Source organism: Panthera onca, chromosome D1, assembly GCF_046562875.1.
Source record: "Panthera onca isolate mPanOnc1 chromosome D1, mPanOnc1 haplotype 2, whole genome shotgun sequence".
Lineage (NCBI taxonomy): Eukaryota > Metazoa > Chordata > Mammalia > Carnivora > Felidae > Panthera > Panthera onca.
The window spans coordinates 108,396,157-108,418,223 of NC_138348.1; the positions used below are offsets into that span (position 1 = coordinate 108,396,157).

A 22,067-nucleotide genomic window follows, 5' to 3' on the forward strand; every position below is an offset into this window, starting at 1 on the left:
TTTCACTCACTACAGTGGCTAAAAAGTTAAAAATCTGACAATATCAAATGGAGACAAGGATATGAAGCACCTGGAACTCTGAAAGATTGCTGATGGAGGTTATGAATGGTACAGCCTGCTTGGAAAACTGATAGTTTACAAAGTTATGTATCCACCTGTACACCTTCCTTTTGACCTAGCAATTACGAGGCTGCTTACCCAAAAGAAGTATATGTTTACAAAAGGATTTCTATAAGAATGTTCACCAAATGTCCATCAACAAAAAAAGGAATAAACAAATTTTGACAGCCATGAAATAGAATACTGGTGAACAGTAAGAAGGAATGAGCTATTAGTATATATAGCAACATGGATGAATCTTAAAACATGTTGATCAAGAAGATAGACTAACAATGCAAAGGGTGTGCTTCCATTTATATAAAGTTGTGAAACATGCAGCACTAATTTATGGTGATAGAAATCAGAAGTTGTTGCCCCAGTGAGGGTGAGGCGAGTGATTTGCCGAGAAGAAGAATTCTCTAGAAGAGGGAATGGTGTGTATAGGTATGTGAGTTTCTTGAGTGGTGGAAATGTTTTACTTTTGTTTTGTTTTGTTTTGTTTTCCTTAAAGATTTTATTTTTAAGTAATCTCTACTCTCAATGTGGGGCCCGAACTCACAGCTCTGAGATGAGCCCTGGGTGTCATAAGACATGAATCAATCACTGGGTTCTCCTCTTGAAGCCAAGACTACACTGTATATTAACAAACTTGAGAATAAGAAATAATAGTGATAATAGTAATAAAATCCAAATTGACAATCTTTGTTTCTTAAACTAGAAAAAAAATAAGAGTCACAGTCTCCCCCGACTGAGACAGCCAGGAGCCCCATTTTAACGTTTTTTATTGGAGTAGTGGTTACATAGTCCTTAAAATTCTCAAAGCTCATTGAGCTGTGCTCATTGAGCACTTAAAATCTGTGCCTTTTATTGTGTGTAAATTCTACTTTGATTTTTAAAAATAGTTAGAAGACTGATTGGAACATGTATTTCAGGATTCTTCTGGTTGTAACTTTTGAAGTTTAGAGTAAAACGATTGACCAGAAGAGTATATTTCATCAACATTAACTTTTATAAGAGTGCATCCACCATTTCATAATTTGATTACATTGAATCCTTGACATTATTTACATGACTGTAAATTTTCAAGTTCATGCATATAGAAATATTTGTTCAAGCTCCAGGCTTCCTCCCAAATCACATTTCATCAAGAATTGTTGATGTTCTCTGTACATCTTCATAATCAAAGTTGACTGGCTCTTTAACTTCAGACAGGTTCTTCTTTTCATTTTATGGCCATTTTTATTAAAAAAAAAAAAAAAAACAACCAAGTTTTTACCACTTCATGAAAGTTCCCCTTTAACTCTTGCTGCATGTGAATTTCCTGTTCCACAGTATTCAAATGTACGCCTTATCAATCTTGAAAAATGCAACATTGCACCATGACTTATAAATAACTAAAATTGAGAATTTTAAATCTTCAACTATGAGAAGAGTAAATGAAGACCCTAGCCAGAATGTACTGAAACTTCTTTGAAATAATAATATTTTAGTTGACAAGACTTACCAGTTTTGCTTTTTAGTCTATATTTCTTTTATTTTTTTCTTTAAAAAAAAAATTCTATTTTCATGTAAAATTGATGCAAGTGGAAAATACATCATTTTATCTAGCTAGATTGCATACCCTCTGGCATACTACTCCAGCCTTTCACTGAGTATCTGTCCTATCCCTGTGTGAAGTAACAATCTAATCTGTTTGCTCCAACTTTTAAAGGAAACAAAGGTGGTGGTGATGGTGGTGTTTTACCCCAGTGACTTGTGAACTTGAAAAACCTCAGCACGTTTTTGTTGACTGCTTAAGAGTAGGATGTACCCTTCACCCTCTTGGTTCCTCACCAGCTTTGAATGCATTGTTTTAAAATGTGTTCAGTGTCATTCTGTTTAAATCATATTGGTCTCAAAAAGATGTTGAAATGTTTAGTAAACATGGAGATAATATTCAATTCAATAATCACAAATTAAGAGAACAGATTACTTTTATTCAATAGACTAACGATGCTTAAAAATTGATATTGCCCATTATTGTTAAGAGTTTGTTGGGGCGCCTGGGTGGCTCAGTCGGTTAAGCGGCCGACTTCGGCTCAGGTCATGATCTTGCGGTCCGTGAGTTCGAGCCCCGCATCGGGCTCTGTGCTGACAGCTCAGAGCCTGGAGCCTGTTTCAGATTCTGTGTCTCCCTCTCTCTGACCCTCCCCTGTTCATGCTCTGTCTCTCTCTGTCTCACAAATAAATAAACGTTAAATTAAAAAAAAAAAAAAAAAGTTTGTACATTGTTACACAGAACAGGAACTCTTAACACAACTTCTGTAGAAAGCTACTTGGTAGTAGTCTTCAGAATTTTATTTTATTTTTTAAATGTTTATTTATTTTGAGAGTGGTGGGGAGAGAATCCCAAGTAGGCTCCCTGCTGTCAGCATAGCATAGAGCCCAGCACGGGGCTTGATCCTGTAAACTGTGAGATCACAACCTGAGCCAAAATCAAGAGTCGGATGCTTAACCAACTGAGCTGCTCAGGCTCCCCAGTTCTCAAAATTTAAAAATTTTTTTTTTTTAACGTTTATTCATTTTTGAGAGACAGAGAGAGACCATGAGCAGGGAACAGGCAGAGGGAGGGGGAGACACAGAATCCGAAGCAGGCTCCAGGCTCTGAGCTGTCAGCACAGAGCCCTTGGCGGGGCTCGAACTCACAAACTGCTAGATCATGACCTGAGCTGAAGTTGGACGTTCAACCAACTGAGCCACCCAGGTGCCCCATTTTTTTTTTCCCCCAGTTCTCAAAATTTTAAATGTGTATATCCTCCGGCTGCTTCTCATCAGTGGAATCAGTAATTCTGTTGGTAAGAATTTATTGTAAGAAATGAACAGATTCCGGGGCGCCTGGGTGGCTCAGTCGGTTAAGCGTCCGACTTCAGCTCAGGTCATGATCTCACGGTCCGTGAGTTCGAGCCCCGCGTCGGGCTCTGTGCTGACTGCTCAGAGCCTGGAGCCCATTTCAGATTCTGTGTCTCCCTCTCTGTCTGCCCCTCCCCTGTTCATGCTCTGTCTCTCTCTGTCTCAAAAATAAATAAACGTTAAAAAAAAAAATTTAGAAAGAAATGAACAGATTCCTAGATAGATTTTCATTGTGGTATTCACTACTGTAACTGAAAATTTGAAAAAATTCTAATATCCATCAGTGGTAATTGGCTAAATCGTGGCATAGTTAGCAAACAAAAAGCCTGTTACAAAGGGATTCATTTTTCTTACATAGATAGTGGATTAAACATTTAGTTTTGTACCCTACTACTAGACAGCATAAGGAAATTTTAAAAACTCACAAGAACAAAGGAAAGAGGATAGAAAAGGGAAAAAAGAAACTTACAGAAGTCAAAATGGACATGTAGTACTTACGAGATTCCGAGTTGTAAGCCAGTAAAGGCGAAGCTCAGGAAAAACCAACTTTACCACATAGAAATCCCAAAAAGCTTAGCACCAGTAGCTCCGAAAGCAGATGTAAAGATAGCTAAAGCAGGAAGACAGCGTGCAACATTTAGGAGGTCGTAGTTAAAGTCTCAACATTGCCCCCATTCACACTGTTTACCAGAAACACATTTGTCAGCCCTAAACTCATCCACCAAGAAGTCTAACTCCCTCAAAACAAACAAACAAACAAAAAACTTAGTGGTGCCTAGGTGGCTCAGTCAGTTAAGCTTCCGACACTTGATTTCAGCCCAGGTCATGATCTCGTGGTTTGTGAGTTCAGGCCCCACATCAGGCTCTTCACTGACAGAGCAGAGCCTGCTTGGGATTGTGTCTCACTCTCTCTCTGCCTCCACCCTCTGCACACTCTCCCTCTTCCTTTCTCTCACAAAAATGTAAAAAAAAAAAAAAAAAACTAAAAATACGGATAGTTCTGTGAGATTATTCTGTTGCATACCTGGTAATTGACAAGCTCCCTCCCTTAGCACAGAGTTTGCGGGTAGCTTTTGGCATGCTACTAAAATGTGAATGGACGTGCAAGGATTGTCTGACACTTAAGGAAAGCATTTAATATTAAAAGGCCAAAACAGGTAGATAAAAAGTGTGAGATTTTATACAGGAGGAGGCCAAATTAATAGGAAAATAGACGAGACTTGTGGTTACCAGAGGCAGGGCATTGAGAGTAGGGCAGTTGGATGAAGGCGGTCAGCACTGCGGGGTAATGTACAGCATGATGAGTTGTTAACACCGCTGTGTGGCATATTTGAAAATTGTTAAGAGAGTAAGTCCTAAGAGTTCTCAGAACACTTTCCCTGTTGCTATATCTGTATAAGATGATAGATATTAACCAAACTTACTGTGGTCATTATCTCACACCATATGTAGGTGAAGACATTATGCTGTGCACTTACTCGTTGCTGGATGTCAAGTTTTTAAAAAAGAACATTTATAGTGTGATTTTACTTATGTTTAATATTTGGGAATATATGCACCAAGACAGTTAACTTTAGGAAGTTGAATGAGGGAACATTCATTTTCTGCTTTCTAGTCTTGTTTTAATTTATTTCACATGAGCCTAGTGTCATAATCAGAAGAAATTTTCCTGGAGGGAAGTAATTATACACAGAAGTTGAGAGCTATCAGATATCCTATGATTATTTTGCTGGTATTAAACTATACTAATTGAGTTAGGATCACTCTTTTTTTTGCAGAGTGAAATCCATATGTCTGAGGAGGCTATCCAGGACATACTGGAGCAGACAGAATCAGATCCGGCATTTCAGGCACTTTTTGATCTCTTTGACTATGGTAAGTAGACCATTTCTTTCAAGGCAGTTAGAAGAAAAAAGTTTCCATTTCTTGGGCACCTTAACCAGACTGAAGCAAAATTCCCAGAGCATCTGGAAAAATATCCTATTTTCTTCAAAGCAAGTCTATGGCTGTGAAGGGTCTGGGAGCGGGGGAGGGTGGGTTTTTTCCTTAAATTTAAGCTATAAAAATGGAAAACATTTTGTATTTTGTTTTTTGTGTGGGCATTTTTGCCAGTCAGCACAAATATGTTGAGGTTAACACATACATTATATTAAACACAATTGGGTAGTACAAAAGGAATGCAAGAAATTGGCTATTGCCCTCAATTTTATGGTCTCATGCAGTATTCTCAGAGTTAGTCTCCAGACCAGCATTATCAGCATTATCTGAGAACACGTTAAAAATGCAAATTCTTGGACTCTCCAGATGATTCTGATGTAGGCTAAAGCTTAAGAACTACCAGTCTGTTACAAAAATCTTTGGTTTTGTCCATGATATACAAGGCTATATCCAAAAGACATAAAGTTAAACATTTGATGGATCACCATTAAGTTGTATTAACTGATGCTTTTTTTATTTTGATCATTTAACCAGTTATTTCCCTGTTGCCTTTCTAACAGGTAAATCCAAGAATAATAAACAGGTATCCCAAGGCATTTGCAGTCCACATCTGGACACCAATCCCAGTGTAGTGTTAGCAGATGAAACTAATCTAGCAGTTAAAGGTTCTTTTGAATCAGAACAATCTGGTAAGAATAAGTTTTTTTCTTTTCATTAAAGAAAAAAATCCCAAGTCTTTTAGTAATTTAATTAAAAGGAGAATTTTTAGTACTCATTCTTTCATAATTGTTGACCTGCGCAATTTAGCATTAATAGAATTGACCAGTTTGACAAAAGTCTATATAACATTTAACAGTTTTTTGTGTGTTACAAGTCCAAATCTCTGCTATGTAACGTTGGTGTGTGGTATTAATCATTTAGCCTGGTAAGCAAGTGCAACTGAGTGCTCAAGATCTATATCTTACTTGCTTAGAGGAGATTATATACTGTAGTGATAGTCTTGAATTCTGGATATTAAAACATTTTAGGTCATATTCCTATGTTTCTACTGAATGTTGAATGTTGCACACAGTAGACAGTAACATCAAATGCTGATGATGCACAGTGTACTTGGCCCATTTCACCGTGAAAAATATATCAGATAAAGTAAGGTTGATAGAAATGGTAAAAGTTGAAAAGCCAGCTATTGTGAAAACAGCTGCATGTGTGGGGCCAGTTTTACATACTGATAAACATTGGATGTTCTGAAACCCATATACTTTTTCCTTCATTGTGTCATTTGTTTTCCAAGAGGTTTGAAAAACAGTCTGGCAGTTACTCAGAAAGGCATCAGTAATTAAAAAAAAAAAAAAAAAGAAAGAAAAAAAGTGCCTGTGAATTTTTTGAGACTCAGAAAATGTGAGATACGGTTTTTCAGACCTGCCCTTTCCGTTATGTCTGAGATGCGTTACTTCCTTGGCAAAATAGGTCTTACAGTAAACGTGACTCCCTCAGAAAGCAACGCATACTCCCTATCTGTCTCTTCCTTCCTATTTTGCAGGTGATCAGTCTGGGCAGCCCCCATTTTGTACATCCTACCAAAATGAAGACACATCCAATGCCTTGAAGAATGGCAGCAACCACGATGAGCTTAGACCAGAAGCACAGGAACACTTTTCTCAGATAGGCTCTAATGTCCAGAAAAAGGCATTTAAAACGGGTGTACCTAATGAACAGAAGTGTAACCTTGATATTTCCTTTGAATCTGTGCCTCATTTGAATGACTTTAACCAAAGAGTAAATTCTGATGCCGAATGTAATCAGCGTTGTGCCGAATTATACGCCCATCAGATGTCCACTGAAACCGCCATGGCAATGGAGGTCGGAAAGAGTTCTCTGTTGCCGGATGCGCCATGTGATTCTCCATTACAGCCTGATCAGTCTGGTATACCAGTAACGTCATTTGTTTCCCTCGGGGGGGAAACTAACAGTGAAAACTTCGTTCTCTCTGGGAAGAGTTCTCAGCTTTTATCCCAAAATATTCCATTAACTGGAAAGACATCTAAAACAAGTCAGTTTTGTGAAAGCTCTAACAACACAGGAAGACTTAAAACTAACCTCCCTGGTTCTAAGTCACCAGACCCTAAAGAGATTCTGCAGAGTGAGACTGAGATTCACAACGGATTGCCGGTCACATCACAACAACATGTGGATTGCCATGATAATTCTCCACTTCAAAGCAAGATATTACCTGTATCGGTTGAAAGTTCAGGTTTAAATATATCCGAACAAGTAGACATTTGTCTGGAAGATACAACATCTTCGGTTAAACAGCCGCCTGATGGTTCATCATCTCTTGAGTTAAATCACGCGGAAGAACATGAAACTCAGCCTTCAAGGTCTGAGAAAGTTGCTGGCGGTTCGCAAGAGCCTTCATCTTTAAAAGAAGATGGAGATAGTATTTTTCTCACTTTAAGTGAGAATGGTAACTGTGGGGAAGTTGCATTGATTGCTCCAGAAGGTGACCCTGTAGAAGATAAACGTGCTGTTCTGTCAGAATCTGTGTGTTCTTCAGTGGGAGGTTCTCATCCTGAGTCCCAGAACACCAGCGACAGACCTGGTGTTGACAGCTCAGCAGACGTTGATGCAGCAAATATTGTCTCTCTCAAAATTATCATTAGTGATGATCCATTTGTTTCCTCAGATACTGAACTGAACAGTGCTGTTTCTAGTATCAGTGGGGAGAACCTGCCGACTATAATACTGTCCTCTCCCACTAAGTCCCCTGCCAAAAATGGAGAATTGGTTAAGTGCCTGTCTTCAGAAGAAGCCCCAGGCGCTCTCACATCTGCGGAAAGAACGGGGGATTCAGCATCGGTGGAACGGAGCCTCTTGGCCCTCAAACCCGAAGACTCCGCAGTGAATGCGCAGAGTGAAGGCAGCGTTGCTTTTTCAGCCAGTGCCCCACCGTGCGTCTCCAAGGATGGCGGATACATACAGTTGATGCCAGCTACAAGCACAACTTTTGGAAATTCAAATAACATTCTGATAGCTACGTGCGTGACTGATCCAACAGCCTTAGGAACCACTGTCAGTCAGTCTAATGTGGTGGTGTTGCCTGGAAATTCCGTACCTGGGACTGCTCAGCCCCCGCCGCCTCAGTTACAGACACCGCCAAGGTCAAACAGCGTATTTGCTGTCAATCAAACCGTGTCACCCAGCTTTTCACAAGGTAACTTCAAGAACACGTTGAAGTTCACGTCTCTGGAATGGTATCTCATTTCTCTTGCGTGTGCAGTTACTGACTAGCAGGTGATAAATCATGGATATATAGTGTGAGAAAAGACTGAAATTTGTGTTGATGCTCTTGTTTTCTCTCCCTAATTCATTCATTCAGACCTTTTTTTAAATCTAGTGGTAAGTTATGGAATTCATGGAGAGCCTGGGTGGTTCAGTCAGTTGAGCGTCCGACTCTCGACTTTGGCTTAGGCCATGATCTCATGATTTGTGGGTTTCGAGCCCCACGTCAGATTCTGCACTGCCACTGCGGAGCCTGCTTGGGATTCTGTCTCTCCCTCTCTCTATCTGCACCCCCCCCCCCCCAGATAAATAAAGTTGTTTTTTTTTTAAGTTACAGAATTCACTGGTTTCAGTGATTCTTGGAGATGGAGCTGATGATACATCATTCATGTACCTTTCCTTATATATTGGTTCCCAAACTCCTTTCCCTTTTTTTTTTTATATCGTAGGCATGTAATAAAATGTGACTAAATGTGAACAATCAACTAGCAAGCATGATGGTCCTGCTTGAAGTGCTGTTTAAAATAACATAAAAGAGGGGTCAGAATTAGTAGAGAATGTGGGACTTGAGCTGAAGCTCAGAGAAATGAAGTAGTAATTGGAGTAAAGGAGGGGAATTGTTTTTTCTTTTTTTTTGGAAGGTTCATGCATTTATTTTGAGAGTGAGAGCAGGGGAGGGGCAGAGAGACAGAATCCCAAGTGGGTTCCATGATGTCAGCACGGAGTCTGACAACGGAGCTCCATCCCACAAGCTGCGACATCATGACCTGAGCCAAAATCAAGAGTCGGATGTTTAACAGACTAAGCCCCAGGCATCCCAAGGAAGGGAATTCTTAAGTGTAAGTAGGTATTTGAGAGACTGAAGTGAGTGTTTGTGAAAGTGAGATCCACCTGACAGGAACTGTTAGTGACTCTAAGGAAGTTTCACTTGTGCGACAGGGATATATGAGGATAGCCACAGACTATATTGTTGATTTCTAGGGAGCATATAGCCATTGTAATTTCCCCCCATAGTTTTGACGGTTTGTACACTTCCCTGGACTCTTTTTGACAAGTACCATTAGAGGTTATAGGTTGGAGTTCTGAGCGAGTCTTGAGCCATAAACATTCAGTTGAGACCCTAATTTTCTGGTATAAGATTGAAACTTGAAGCCTTCACCATCAATTTTCTGATCAGTTTCACTATTCTAGCTAGACAGTCAACATATAACTATAATGTGATCTCCTGGCTGTGAAGTCTAATGAATTACTCGTGATACTTACCTTGACCAAATGCTGTAAGATTGCTTTGTATGTTTGTGTGTGTACGTATGTATTACGGGCCTGAGGTCTTTTATTTTTTTACAGTTATCACACCATGAACTCATAGGCAATGGACTCTGGCAGCTCAGGCTCCTTTCCCTTGGTTCTCACAAAGTGTGTTTCTCTGGGTGGGGCAGGCTGGTGCTGCAGTTGAACCCAAGTACCTTTCTGTTTGGCTTCCTGCTTTATCTGTTCGTTTTCCTTCACACACTTCAAGAAGCTATCTCGGTTCTTTGAGCGCTTAATGTGCTCAATATGTACATTATTTCTGGGTGAGAATCTTGACCTTAACTTACTCATCACAGTGCCAACAGCATGCCAGGTACCATTGTAGACTGTTGAGTTTTGCCCTGTTAACAGTTGTGGGGCATTCCCTTTTGAACAGTGCCGATTCGCTTGATGTCCGCAACATCACCTTTCTTGTAGATTTGCACGAATGTGTCCAAAGAACAACTCCGTATTTTCTGAAAGGCCTAGAGAATATATAGGGGGTACTCCCCCTCTTTCCCTTTGTGTTGGTCCTTTGCGTGAATTACTGGAAGATGGCAGTTCTGGCCGAAAGGGCCATAAGATTAATAATTCGGGTTGCCTTTTTCTTAATTTGTAGCCTTGCTGTTCCTAAATTTTTTTAAGGAGAGTAGATTCTAAGGGAAAGAGATACAATTTTATAGAATTTATTTTAAATTAATAATTACTTTGGAGTCTCTTGTTTATGAGAAGCTTACTGAGATTTTTTTTTCTTTTTTTTAAGGATCTGCCATCATAATTGCCTCTCCTGTCCAACCTGTACTCCAAGGAATGGTGGGGATGATCCCTGTATCTGTGGTTGGACAGAATGGAAATACCTTTCCTGCTCCTCCTCAGCAGGTAAGATTTTTTAATTGAAAATGGCACAGTGATGCTTCTCGAACGTAGTATAGTTAACGGCTGCTTCTCTTCTAGGTCCTTCATATGCCTTTGGCGGCACCTGTATGCAGTAGAAGTATCCCTCAATTCCCCATCCCTCCAAAGTCTCAGAAGACTCAGGGACTGAGAAACAAGCCTTGTACAGGTACGTTTTTAAGTTCATTAATGTCAGTTTTATGTTCTCTATGTGCATTTGTTTGCAGCAACGCCACAGTATTTTCTTTTTGAATACTTGTCTCGTTCCCAACAGGTGATTGTCCAACCTTTGCTTGAAGTTTTTTTTTTAGCAATAAAAACAAAAAAGGCAAATGGAACAAAATAGAGTTCGGAAAGAGACCATGTACTTAAGGAAATTTGTATGTGGTGGAGGTAACATCAGAAGTCAGAGAGAAGGGGAAAGATTGTTTAATAAATTAATTTCATTGGCCATTACATACATTATAGGAAAAACTTTACATCCCTTCCTCATGCCATATACAAAGGTGAAAGGTGAACTCCAAGGTGATTAAAGACCTAAAAATGTAAAGCAAAACAATTAAACAGTAAAAGAAATGTAAGAGAATGGCTTAATGGCACAAGGATAAAAGGATTGCTTTAAAAAATGAAAAAAAAACCCCATCATTATAAGTGGAAAAAGTTGATAGCACTGACTACTCCAAAATTAAAGATTTGTGTTCCACAGAAGACACTGTGTACAGAATAATACCCGATCTTCATTTCGGGGTTGCATCTAGTTCTCAGACTTCCCATCCTCGTGGATGATGAATGCCTGTGGTGTCAGCCTGGCCCGCAGCCTAACCTGCATGATCCTTAGACCCCTCCATCTCCAAGTCTGTATGTGTGTGCCAGTCAGCCTCTCCCGTACCTCTTCCCCACATACCGGAGAACCTCGGCCGCCAGTGTGAGTTCCCATTACTTGAACTTTCACACTTCACATGAACCTCCCATTTCCTTCCTGGAGGCTCCCTTCCCCTTCCAGGCTAGACCCACGTGTATGGCCTCAGCCAACACATTCTTCTACCGTCCCTCTTGCTGCTGTCCGCCCTGGGTCTGTCCCGGCACCCATCCCTGCCTTTATACCTGGGCTCTCCGGCATTGCATTCAAAGTGGGGCTGTTCACGGTCTCTTAGCGGTCACTCCACATGTCCTCCTGGCGCTCTTTCCCATCCCCCTTCAGGCTCTTTCTGACTTCACAGCTCTTCTCACGTCTCTTCAGTCCCCACCCTCCTCCTGTCAAGCCAGCACTCTTCTCTCCCACCTCATCAGTAGGAAGCTGCATTTTCTCACATCCCATTTGGTGTGTACCTGTTCTTCCAGAATCATTCCTCCCTTTCCTTTCTTTCTTACAGGAATAATGATCTCGCTCTTCCTAAGGTTAATGCAGTCTGCCTGCATCTTGTGTCCTATGTATGTCTTAAATTTTTCTTGTTTGGATCCTTCCCTCTCTGGCTGTAAAGTTCCTTGGGTTTGTCTCACCTGCCAGCCCTTTGTTTATCCCCAACACTTCCGTCTCCCATTCTTTATTCATCCATGTTTTTGTCTTTTCTCCTGTTTCCACTACAGCTGTTTAAATGGAGATCATCAGTGGCCTCCTGATAATGTCATATGCTTTGCATCGTTTCCATTCTAACCTTATTCCCTCTAGCACTTGATACTGTTGGTGGCTTTTGGACCCACCACTCAATTAGTGCACTCCTGCTCTCGTGCCTAACTCAAGACCTTCAACTTCGACATGTCTTGGCCTCTCACCTCTTCCCTGTCAAAGACCTCCTCCTCTCCCTGCTTTTTTCTCCTTGGTTGATGTCACCATTGAGTCTTCCTTCACCCTTCATGTCTCTATGAATGCCCATCCCGGTCTCCTGACGCCTCTCTCATCTCTTACCTGGAGTATTTGTAGCCATGTATGTAGAATTTCTCTTTGCAGTTTTCTTGCTTCTCTAGTCCATCTTCTACACTACTGCCAGAATGACTTCCTGAAACATAAATCGATTTATGCATCTTCCCTATTTTAAACTCGTAAGGATTCTCCATGAAACCTTCTGCACGGGGGCGTCTGGGTGGCTCAGTGAGTTGAGCGTCCGACTCCGGGTTTCAGCTCAGGTCATGATCTCATGGTGTGTGAGTTTGAGTCCTGTGTCAGGCTGTGTGCTGACAGCGCACAGCCTGCTTAAGATTCTCTCTCTCTCAAAAAAAAAAAGATTCCCTCCCTCCCTCCTTGTCTCTCAAAATAAATATATATATATATATATATATATAAAAAGAAACCTTTTGCATAATGCACAAGGTCCTTTATGAGTTCATCTCTGCTTTTCTCTCTAGCTTCGTATCTTGCTACTCCCCACATCAGTTCCTAAGTCCTTGGAAATTAAAATATGGCTATTAAAACTCCATAGCTGGTGCTCTGCCTGACATAGGCTTGCAAATATGAGAGTTAAATGGGCAGAATTTCAAAATAGGCATTAATATATTGCTTTCTTTAGTTTTCTAAATCTAAGGAGTACCCTTAAGCGCTATGTTGAACATTGTAATCGATAAATCCAGAGACTGGATTCATAATATTTGCCTGAAGTTGGAAACAAGTCATTTGCTCCATGTGTGTATTTCCTCGGTAAAATGGATGAGTGACTGTCTTTTATATAAAATTAGAAGCTGCTTTTTACACCCAGTATGTGAGAGTACTTCATTTGTACATTAGCGGTCATTTAAATTTTTCTCATGATGTGTGATACTGTGGTCTGTTCCGTTTCCTTTCAGAGTAATGTACTCTTTCTCTCAGGAATGTTTCTCTTTTCTAATTATTTCATTTATAATTCCAGGAAAGCAGGTAAATAATTTGGTGGATTCATCTAGTCATTTAGTTGGATGTCATGCACAAAGGTGAGCATCCATGTAGTTTCCATTCTAGATTTTTTGAATGCTCAGATAAAAAACATAAAAGATGTCTTTGTGTTGCTAAAAACAGTTAATTATTGATTTGCGGAACTGAAGTGTCTGACAAGGATTTCTTTATGTTGCTAAATTTTATTTATTTATTTTACAGAACTGAAGTGTCTGACAAGAATATGGCCACCGATCTCGGGAAAAAATTGGAAGAAATCACGGTTCCCTTCTCATCAGAGAGTGTAGTTCCAGCTAGCAAACCATTTGAAAGCCACAGACGTGTGCTCTGTTTTGATAGCACTGCTTCTGTGGCGAATACACAGGGCACAAACCATAAGGCGGTGTCCCAAAACAAGGAAAGGAGTGACATTTCATTTCCTAATCTCGAGTCACCCACTGTGTCCTCCACCTCCAAGGCCCCTTCTAATAATGCTCTCAAAAGAGACCGAGAGAAACCTCCTTTGCCTAAGATTTTATCTAAATCAGAAACTCCCAATAGCCGACATAGCACCACAAAAGAAACTCAGTCAGAAAAGAAAGTCCCACCGACAGAAATTGTACTTGAATCTTTCCATAAAACGACAGCTAATAAGGAGAATGAATTATGCAGCGATGTCGAAAGGCAGAAAAATCCCGAAACTTCAAAACTGTCAAATGGGCAGCAAAATGGGGGTATGCGGAATGAGAAAACCGTAACTTCACTGCACGAACTGACCAAAAAACAAGGCACGTCCTCAAGTAGTAAAAATGTCATTTCGGTAGGTGCAGCTGGGAAGGATCCAAAGCAAGAACAAACTAAATGTGCCGCTTCTTTGGTTAACCCGCTAACCAAACCTGGCTCAGAAATGCTACAGGATGGTCAGTGGCACAGCCCAGTAAGTAGGCTCCCCGATAGCTCTGACTCCCCTGTACCCCGGACAGCGGGCTTGGGGGCAGGGGACAAACATAAAGAAGAACCTAGAGATGGGATCAAGGTCCCCTCCAGTAGGCGTTTTGGTGAAGACAGTAGCACAGCCAAAGTCATGGTCCCTCCTGTCACCCCAGACCTGCCTGCCTGCAGCCCTGCCAGCGAGACGGGGAGTGAGAACAGTGTGAACATGGCTGCCCACACGCTGATGATTCTGTCCCGGGCTGCCATCTCCAGGACCACCTCGACAACTCCCCTGAAAGACAACACACAACAACAATTCAGAGCATCTTCGAGGAGCGCCACCAAAAAGCGGAAGATTGAGGAATTAGATGAACGCGAACGAACCTCCCGTACTTCCAATAAAAGTCTTGCAAATTCGTCACTACCGATGAAAAAGAAGAAAATTAAGGCAAGTTTGAAAGTCTTAATTTCAAAACCACACCTTTGCCCTTCGTTCAGTGCTCACAGTAGAGATCTCCGCGTTTTTGCCAGAGCTCCCTAACCGCACGTTCTGGTCGAGACAGCTCTGGGTTTTGGTTGACAGAATGTGTTTATGGCGGTGTGTCTCAGCCAGTGTGGTGCTCAGTGTGTGTCTAGGTGGAATGGAGCGTTTGCAGAACCGTTGCTAAGGCGTTTATCTCTAAACGTCTTCCTTGGGGAAAGGAGGTTTTTGTTTCTGTCACGGTAGGACCCAGGTGTTTGGGAGAATGCCGTAAGGCATGAAAGATTGGGAAGCCACTGTCACGTGTGGAATTACCAAGTAGAAAGCAACTCTGCGGCTCTTCCTTCTTGTTTTTTTTCCGCACGTCCTGCCATCTCTTCCATTGGCTCTAACAGATGCTAATGTGTTGGAGCAGAGGAAAAATTACATTTACCTGTTTTTTCTTTGACCATAGTTCTCTGTGGGAAGGTAACGCAGGGAGAGCATTGATAACTGAAACCCATTTTTCCTAAACCTCTTTAGCCATTTAGTGAGTGAACTGAATAGAAAGAAAGGTGTTCAGGATGTCTTAGGGGAAGTATGGTGCCGGGGGAAGACCGTGTTGGCCTCGATGCCGTGCCAGCCTGGGTCGGAATCTCACATCTTCTGTTCGCTGGGCCTGTGGCTGTGGTGAAGCCCGTGGCGCCCGAGTCTCAAGTCTCGGCTGCATCACTTGATACGAGGTTACCACACGTCTTCCCCGAGTGTAGTGTTGATAAGATACGGGGGTGCATTAAGTGTTGGGAACTTGAACGGTACCTGTGACTGACAGTCAGTAAAGCTTTCTAAGGTTTATGTTTTGGTAATAATGACCGCCTTTATAGAAAGCGTGTTCTAGCTTACTCAACATTCATCAGCTCTGGATTTGTATAATGTCTTTTGCCCTAAACTAATGTTAAAGTACCACTGAGGTATAATTTAATAACTTTGGATTTAGAAAATGTGTTTCTGCTTCTCTGTGTAACTAAAGTTCCAGTGAACTAAAAGTTTTGGCAGAATTATAGTATAGGAAGAACCTGATATAAGGTTGCAAATGAAAGTTTTTTGCCCTTGTTTGAGTTCAATATGTTAACTTAGGTTTATTTTTTCTTTTTTTTCTTTTCTTTCTTTCTTTTTTCTTTTTTTCTTTTCTTTTCTTTTTTTTTTTTTTTTTTTTTTTAACAGAAAAAGAAGCTACCCAGTTCATTTCCAGCTGGAATGGATGTGGACAAATTTTTGTTATCATTGCATTATGATGAGTAAACACTCTGAACCTAAAAGAACAGTAGCTGTTTAAAACTCGTATCCCTTAAACTCTGAGTGTAGGGAATGAGATACTGACAGAACCTGACCTGCACTTTCCTTGTACTGAAATTTCACTTTATACCTGAATCATGCTGTTTCTGAAGCAGCTTCCTACTTTGTACATAGATTTACCTGGTATATTTTTTATTTTGGAAAAAACATTTGCAGAAATGTAAGTAAATCCAATCTGCAAAACTGTATAGCTGTGACAATTACGTACTGTAAATATTGTATGAATCTGGTTGAAATAGAGGTTAAATCAGCCTAGCGATCTTACATTGTGTTTTTTGACTTCTTGTGATGCCTAACTCTGAGGTTGATGCATCTGGACTAGTTTCTCAATTTTGGGGGGAAAATGATGCTTTTCCTTACAGTTGCCTTTGGTGACTGTCCTACAAGATGTTTGAAGACAGCCACAAAGTAGTACAGAAGTGATGACAACCTCATCTGGTGGTAGAGAGACCAGAAATTAACAATTTAGGATTTTTTCTAGAGTGAATACTTTATTACCCCTTCTTGTTACAGCAAAGGTTGTATTCCTGAAGTTTTACACTTTCACTGTTTCTTCTGATGGTTCTGGTCTCTTTGTTTAAAGAGAATTTTGTAAACCATTTTTGAGTGTTCTGATCTTTTGTTTATAACTTTTGAGATCTTTTACAGAACTTTAAATGTTTAGACTGTTGAGCCATACAAAGTCTATTCATGTGGTAGTTGAGACTTCTTGGTATGTATATCCTTTTCCCCCACATACTGGGGATTTGAAGAATTGCACTAATCCATAGCACTTCTTACGTAGTAGTGACCAGTGCACATTTGATTTAAGTCTTGTGTTCTGGGTTAAAGCTTGTGTGGAGGGCCATCGTCTGGGAAGCTGTGTCCATCATAAGATGTAAAAAAGAAAAATCATAGTTTTATATTTTAATGTAGTTTCTCCTAAAATGGGCTGTTACATAACTGTGTCTATACTTAGATATAGTGCCCCCTAAGGTGTTACGAAGAGTTACTGTCACAGAGTCCTTAAGGAGAATGAAAGAGGTGCCTTCTCTGTTTCAGACTCACATGCATCAGTTAAGTTGAAAAATTCGTTTAAATCTTTATGAGAACAGAAATTATCTTTAATATGTGACCAATTGTGCCTAGATTAAAGTATATTCTCTTAAGTGCTTTCTGTTTGGTTAAATATCAGTATATCAGGATTTTTTTCTACAGGTGTGTATGTTGTTAAAGAGTCCTTTTCCTCGGCCTTATTTTTTTATACTGGGCCTTCAAGAAACTAAATGCATCCTACTTCTCTCTCTCAGTGTGGAAATCATGTCATAATTGCTGAATCTTACTGCAGAAATTTGTCTTGTGAGTTATGATATGGCAGTGGTCTATTCATAAGGAACTACATATCATACACGTAATGTTTATTTAACTCAGTGTGATACTGTACTACAGTTAGGTTTGAATAAATATTTTCAGTAACTTCAAAAGTTTGAACTACTTTATATTGGCAGTCATTCTCATTTAGATACTTTGATTAAATTCCTTTGCAAGCCACTTTTTCACAAGTTCACATGATGTTGGAAAATACAGATTTTCTTCTCATTCAATTAATATGTATTAGTATTTGCTAAGTACTAAGAATTCACATACAAATAAAGTTTGCTTTATTCAAGATTGTTAGGTCACCAGCCAGGAGCCATTAGATATAGTCCAAAAACAACCTGTACTTGGAACTTGCATTCACGTTCAAGAGTAAAACCATAACCTCCATTTTACCTTAAAAGTCCAAAGTCCTGAACTTAGTTGTAGCGTATACTCGGTAATCTATTTTAACAGTCAGGTGCCCGGGGACTACGTTTTTGGATCAGAGTATATATACTATAAACAACTTATGCCTACTTTTGTTAAGTACACGTAAGGATCTACTCTTCATTGTGGACATTACTTACTGATTAATGTAGTCATGTATTAAATCTGGGAATTCTTGTAATTAAAGTGTTTGACTATTTTAGCCCGGATATTATTAGAACCTTTTAGTATGTTGAAGTTGTACATGGGAAGAGCATCCATCAGCATTCGGCCAAACGCTAGATGTCATGACTCTTAGGGGAGGATAAGATTTTATTTTTTATAAGGAGTAAATTAAAATGCAATATTATTATATATTTTACATTCATTATTTCTCAAGCCACCATCTTTCAGCCATAGCCTCAGCTTCTTGAAATTCCGCATGAAGTTTTCACTTTATTATTAGCCTTTTTGTTTTCTTTCCTTTTTTTTAGGTAGGCTCCGTGCCCAACGTGGGGCTTAAACTCACAACCCCCTGATTCAGAGTCACATGCTCTGCCGACTGGGCCAGCGAGGCGCCCCCAAGGCTTTTTCTCCTCATAGACCTTGTTTCTTTTTATAAACACTAGTTAACATTTGGCATGCTTTTTTCCTAAATTATTTTCTCTGTATAGCTGAACTGTAAATATAACATCCTAATGCTGTTTTTCACTTCACATAATACCAAGCATTTTCCAGTTTTTACCAACAGAAAAAAGAAAAACATTTATATGACAGCCATTAAGAGTCATGATTTTAATTTATGAATGATTTAAAAGCTTAGAAAGTTTAAAAAAAAAATAGCACGGACAGATTTGTAACCAGTTATTATTTGTTTGTGTTATCAGTTGCTTCCTTAGGAGACATTTTATTTATTTTTTTTTAATTTTTTTTAATGTTTATTTATTTTTGAGAGAGACGGAGACAGAATGCGAGTGTATTAGAAGCAGAGAGAGAGGGATCCAAAGCAGAATCCGAAGCAGACTCCAGGCTCTGAGCTGCCAGCCCAGAGCCCCACATGGGGCTTGAACTCACAAGCTGTGAGATCATGACCTGAGCCGAAGTCAGACGCTCAACTGAATGAGCCACCCAGGCGCCCCTAGGAGACATTTTAGGAGAGCAGAATTACCAAATTAAAAACTGAGTGCACATTTTTTTTAAGGATCTCAAAATATTTTCCCAAATTCTTGCAGAAAATTTTTTCAGTTTGTCATTTCTTCCACAGCATCGGTTTCTCCCTTACCAGAGATACAGTGAAGAATGTCATCACTGGTTTCTAGGCTTTTATTTCTTGATTTATTAAAATTAGGTATTAGCTCCTAACCCATATAAAAATTTTTTTAGTATCTGGTCTGAGGTAAGGATCAAAGTCTAATTTTTCCCTAAATATTTAACCATTTGATTCTATAATTAAAATAAGGTTTCTCTCTTCACATGCATCTGCTTACGATGTCTCCCTTACTCTGTCCTGATCCACAATCTCTGACTCACAGTTTTAAAATCCAAAAGGTTCTGACACCAATTTTTTCCCCTGTTTAGCATCAAAATCATTTTATGGCAAAACCTGACCTGATTTGACATGAGGCTACATGAATCTTTATCTCATTTGGTATGGATATTCACGTTTTACTAGAAAAGTAGTAATGTGCTTAGTGTGCTGTTTGAGATTCAACTGGGTATGATACACACATCATGTTACTTTTTAAAAATCCTGAATATTATGAATCATGAAACCCAGCTAACCTTAAAGGTATAAGACCAAAGACGCTGCACCTACATTAAATTTATACATACAGGGGCACCTGGTGGATCAGTCAGTTGAGCATCCGACTTCGGCTCTGGTCACGATCTCACGGTTTGTGGGTTCAAGTCCTGCTGTGGGCTCTGTGCTGGCAGTTCGCAGCCTTCTTCAGATTCTGTGTCTCCCTCTCTCTCTGCCTGTCCCCACCACTCGTGTCTCTGTCTCGGTCTCAAAAATAATAAACATTAATAAAAATTATGCATAGGGGCACCTGAGTGGCTCAGTTGGTTCAGCGGCCAACTTGAACTCAGGTCACGATCTCACAGTCCGTGAGTTCGAGCCCCGCCTCAGGCTCTGTGCTGACAGCTCAGAGCCTGGAGCCTGCTTCAGATTCTGTGTCTCCCTCTCTCTGTGACCCTCCCCCGCTCACACTCTGTCTCTCTCTCTCTGAAAAATAAACATGAAAAAAAATTTATACGTATGTATACTATATACTGTGGTGTATAGATTTTGTGCCATTGATTAAATGATTATAGCTTTGTGTCCATTATAACTACTATTCTTTTCAAGTACTCACTCCTGCCATGTGTCCTGGTTAACTGTTTAGAATCACTAGTTTTCTTTAGAATTAAAATTCTTTTGTGGGGGGCGCCTGGGTGGCTCAGTCAGTTAAGTATCCCAACTCAGTTTCAGCTCAGGTCATGATATCATGGTTTGTGGGTTCAGGCCCCTTATCAGGCTCTGGGCTGACAGTGTGGAGCCTGCTTGGGATTCTCTCTTTCCCTCTATCTCTGCCCCTCCCCTGTTAGTGTTCTCTCTCTCTCAAAACTAAAAACATTTTTTTAAATGTTTTAATTCTTTTGGAATATCGATTTGAAGTACATTAACCCTGATAATGAAAGAGGCAAATGGTAAGGGCAATACGGTATATATCTATAGCTTTGTAGTTGCCGCTAGCCTCATAAATTTCTTGCTAAACAGAGTATTTTGTTGTTGTTGCTATTTTTAGAGAACTCTCGTTCTAACTGGTTATTGTTTTTTAGCTAGTGTAAAATCTGTATGGAAGCATAAAATAACAGAGTGTGCCAGCTGTTAAGTTCACATACTAAAGTGGGTTTCCTTAAAGTACACACATCCACTTAATCATCCAGATGAAGACCAGAACATTACCAATACCCTAGAGGCCCTTCATACTTCCTCTAGTGACTGCTCACCCCAAGGGTAATAATTGTCTTGGTTTATATATACACCGTAATTTGAGCTTTTTTTTTTTTTTAACTCTGTGTGAATGTATTCGTGCAATATTACAGTCTTTTATAAAAAGTTCTTTTGCTCAATATTGCAAGATCCACTCGTATGTAGTTCGGATGTCATCTTCAATGCTATGTATTTTAAGTTAATCCATTTTAGAGTTGAACATTTCAGTTTGGAGCTATTATGAATAGAATTGAATATATTTGTACGTTTTTGGGGTGAATGTATTACACTTCTCAGTTGGTTATATACTCAGGAGTAGGGTTGCTGGCTTAGCGGGTTACACATATACAGCCTTATTCACATTTTTCAGTTTCCCAGAGTGGTTTTGCTAAATTGTGCCACTATCAACATTGTAAAAAGAGTTCCATTTGTTTTACATCATTGTCAGTAATCGGTATTTTCATTTTAGCCATTTTGATGGTGTATATTGACATCATAATGCAGTTTTATTTTGGTTCTTCCTGACAATTGAACACCATTTCAAACGCTTATTGGCCATTTGGATAGTTTATTTCCTCTCGTGAAGTATCTGTTCATGTCTTTTTTTTTTTTTTTTTTTTTTTTTTTTTTTTTTTTTTTTTTTGAGACAAAGAGTGAGCAGGGGAGGGGCAGAGAGGGAGAGAGAATCCCAGGCAGGTTCCGTGCTGTCAGTGCAGAGCCCCTGCACTGCACTAACTGGCCAAGCCACCCAGGCGCCCCTCTGTTTGTGTCTTTTGACCACTTTTGTATTGAGTTGTCTGCCTTTTTCTTACTGATGCGTACATTTCTGTGTTCTAGATACAAGTCCATGGATGTCCAATGTCTGAATATTTTACCATGTTTTTCTTCTAGCAGTTTTATTGGTCAGCCTTTTGTGTTTTCATTAAGCATCCATCTGGAAATGATTTTCCATATGGATATCCAGTTAACCCAACACCAGTACTGAGAAAGACTGTCCTTTCCCAAATATGTCATACTGTTCCCATTGTCAGGAGCTGATAAACTGTGTATGTGTGAGTTTGCCTCTGGACATCTTTTTTCTTAACTGAAATATCATTAACCTACAGTGTTATCTTTCAGGTATATAACATTGATGCAAACAACTTTACACATGACTTGGTCTTCACTACAATAAGTGTAGTCACCATCTGTCGAACATTATCACAACGTCATTGACTGTATTCCCAATGCTGTACTTTTCATCTCCATGACTTAATTTATAACTGGAAGTTTGTACCATTGGTCTACATTTTAAAGATGTGCCAGTAACACACCAGCTTGATTACTGTAGGAAATCTTTGTGTTTT

At 39.8% G+C, this 22,067-nt stretch overlaps 1 protein-coding gene across 1 annotated transcript in view; it reads left to right on the forward strand.

Annotated features, from left to right (window-relative positions):
- NPAT (nuclear protein, coactivator of histone transcription) overlaps window positions 1–16,388 on the forward strand; it is a 51,792-nt gene extending 35,404 nt beyond the window's left edge. Inside the window, exons 11-18 of the mRNA XM_078432715.2 lie at window positions 4,767–4,863; window positions 5,487–5,615; window positions 6,467–8,137; window positions 10,259–10,374; window positions 10,450–10,558; window positions 13,230–13,290; window positions 13,454–14,612; window positions 15,849–16,388. Coding sequence (XP_078288841.2) covers window positions 4,767–4,863; window positions 5,487–5,615; window positions 6,467–8,137; window positions 10,259–10,374; window positions 10,450–10,558; window positions 13,230–13,290; window positions 13,454–14,612; window positions 15,849–15,926 — 3,420 coding nt within the window. The 3' untranslated portion in view covers window positions 15,927–16,388. The remainder of the gene's footprint in view (window positions 1–4,766; window positions 4,864–5,486; window positions 5,616–6,466; window positions 8,138–10,258; window positions 10,375–10,449; window positions 10,559–13,229; window positions 13,291–13,453; window positions 14,613–15,848) is intronic.
- Window positions 16,389–22,067: the final 5,679 nt, after the last annotated feature.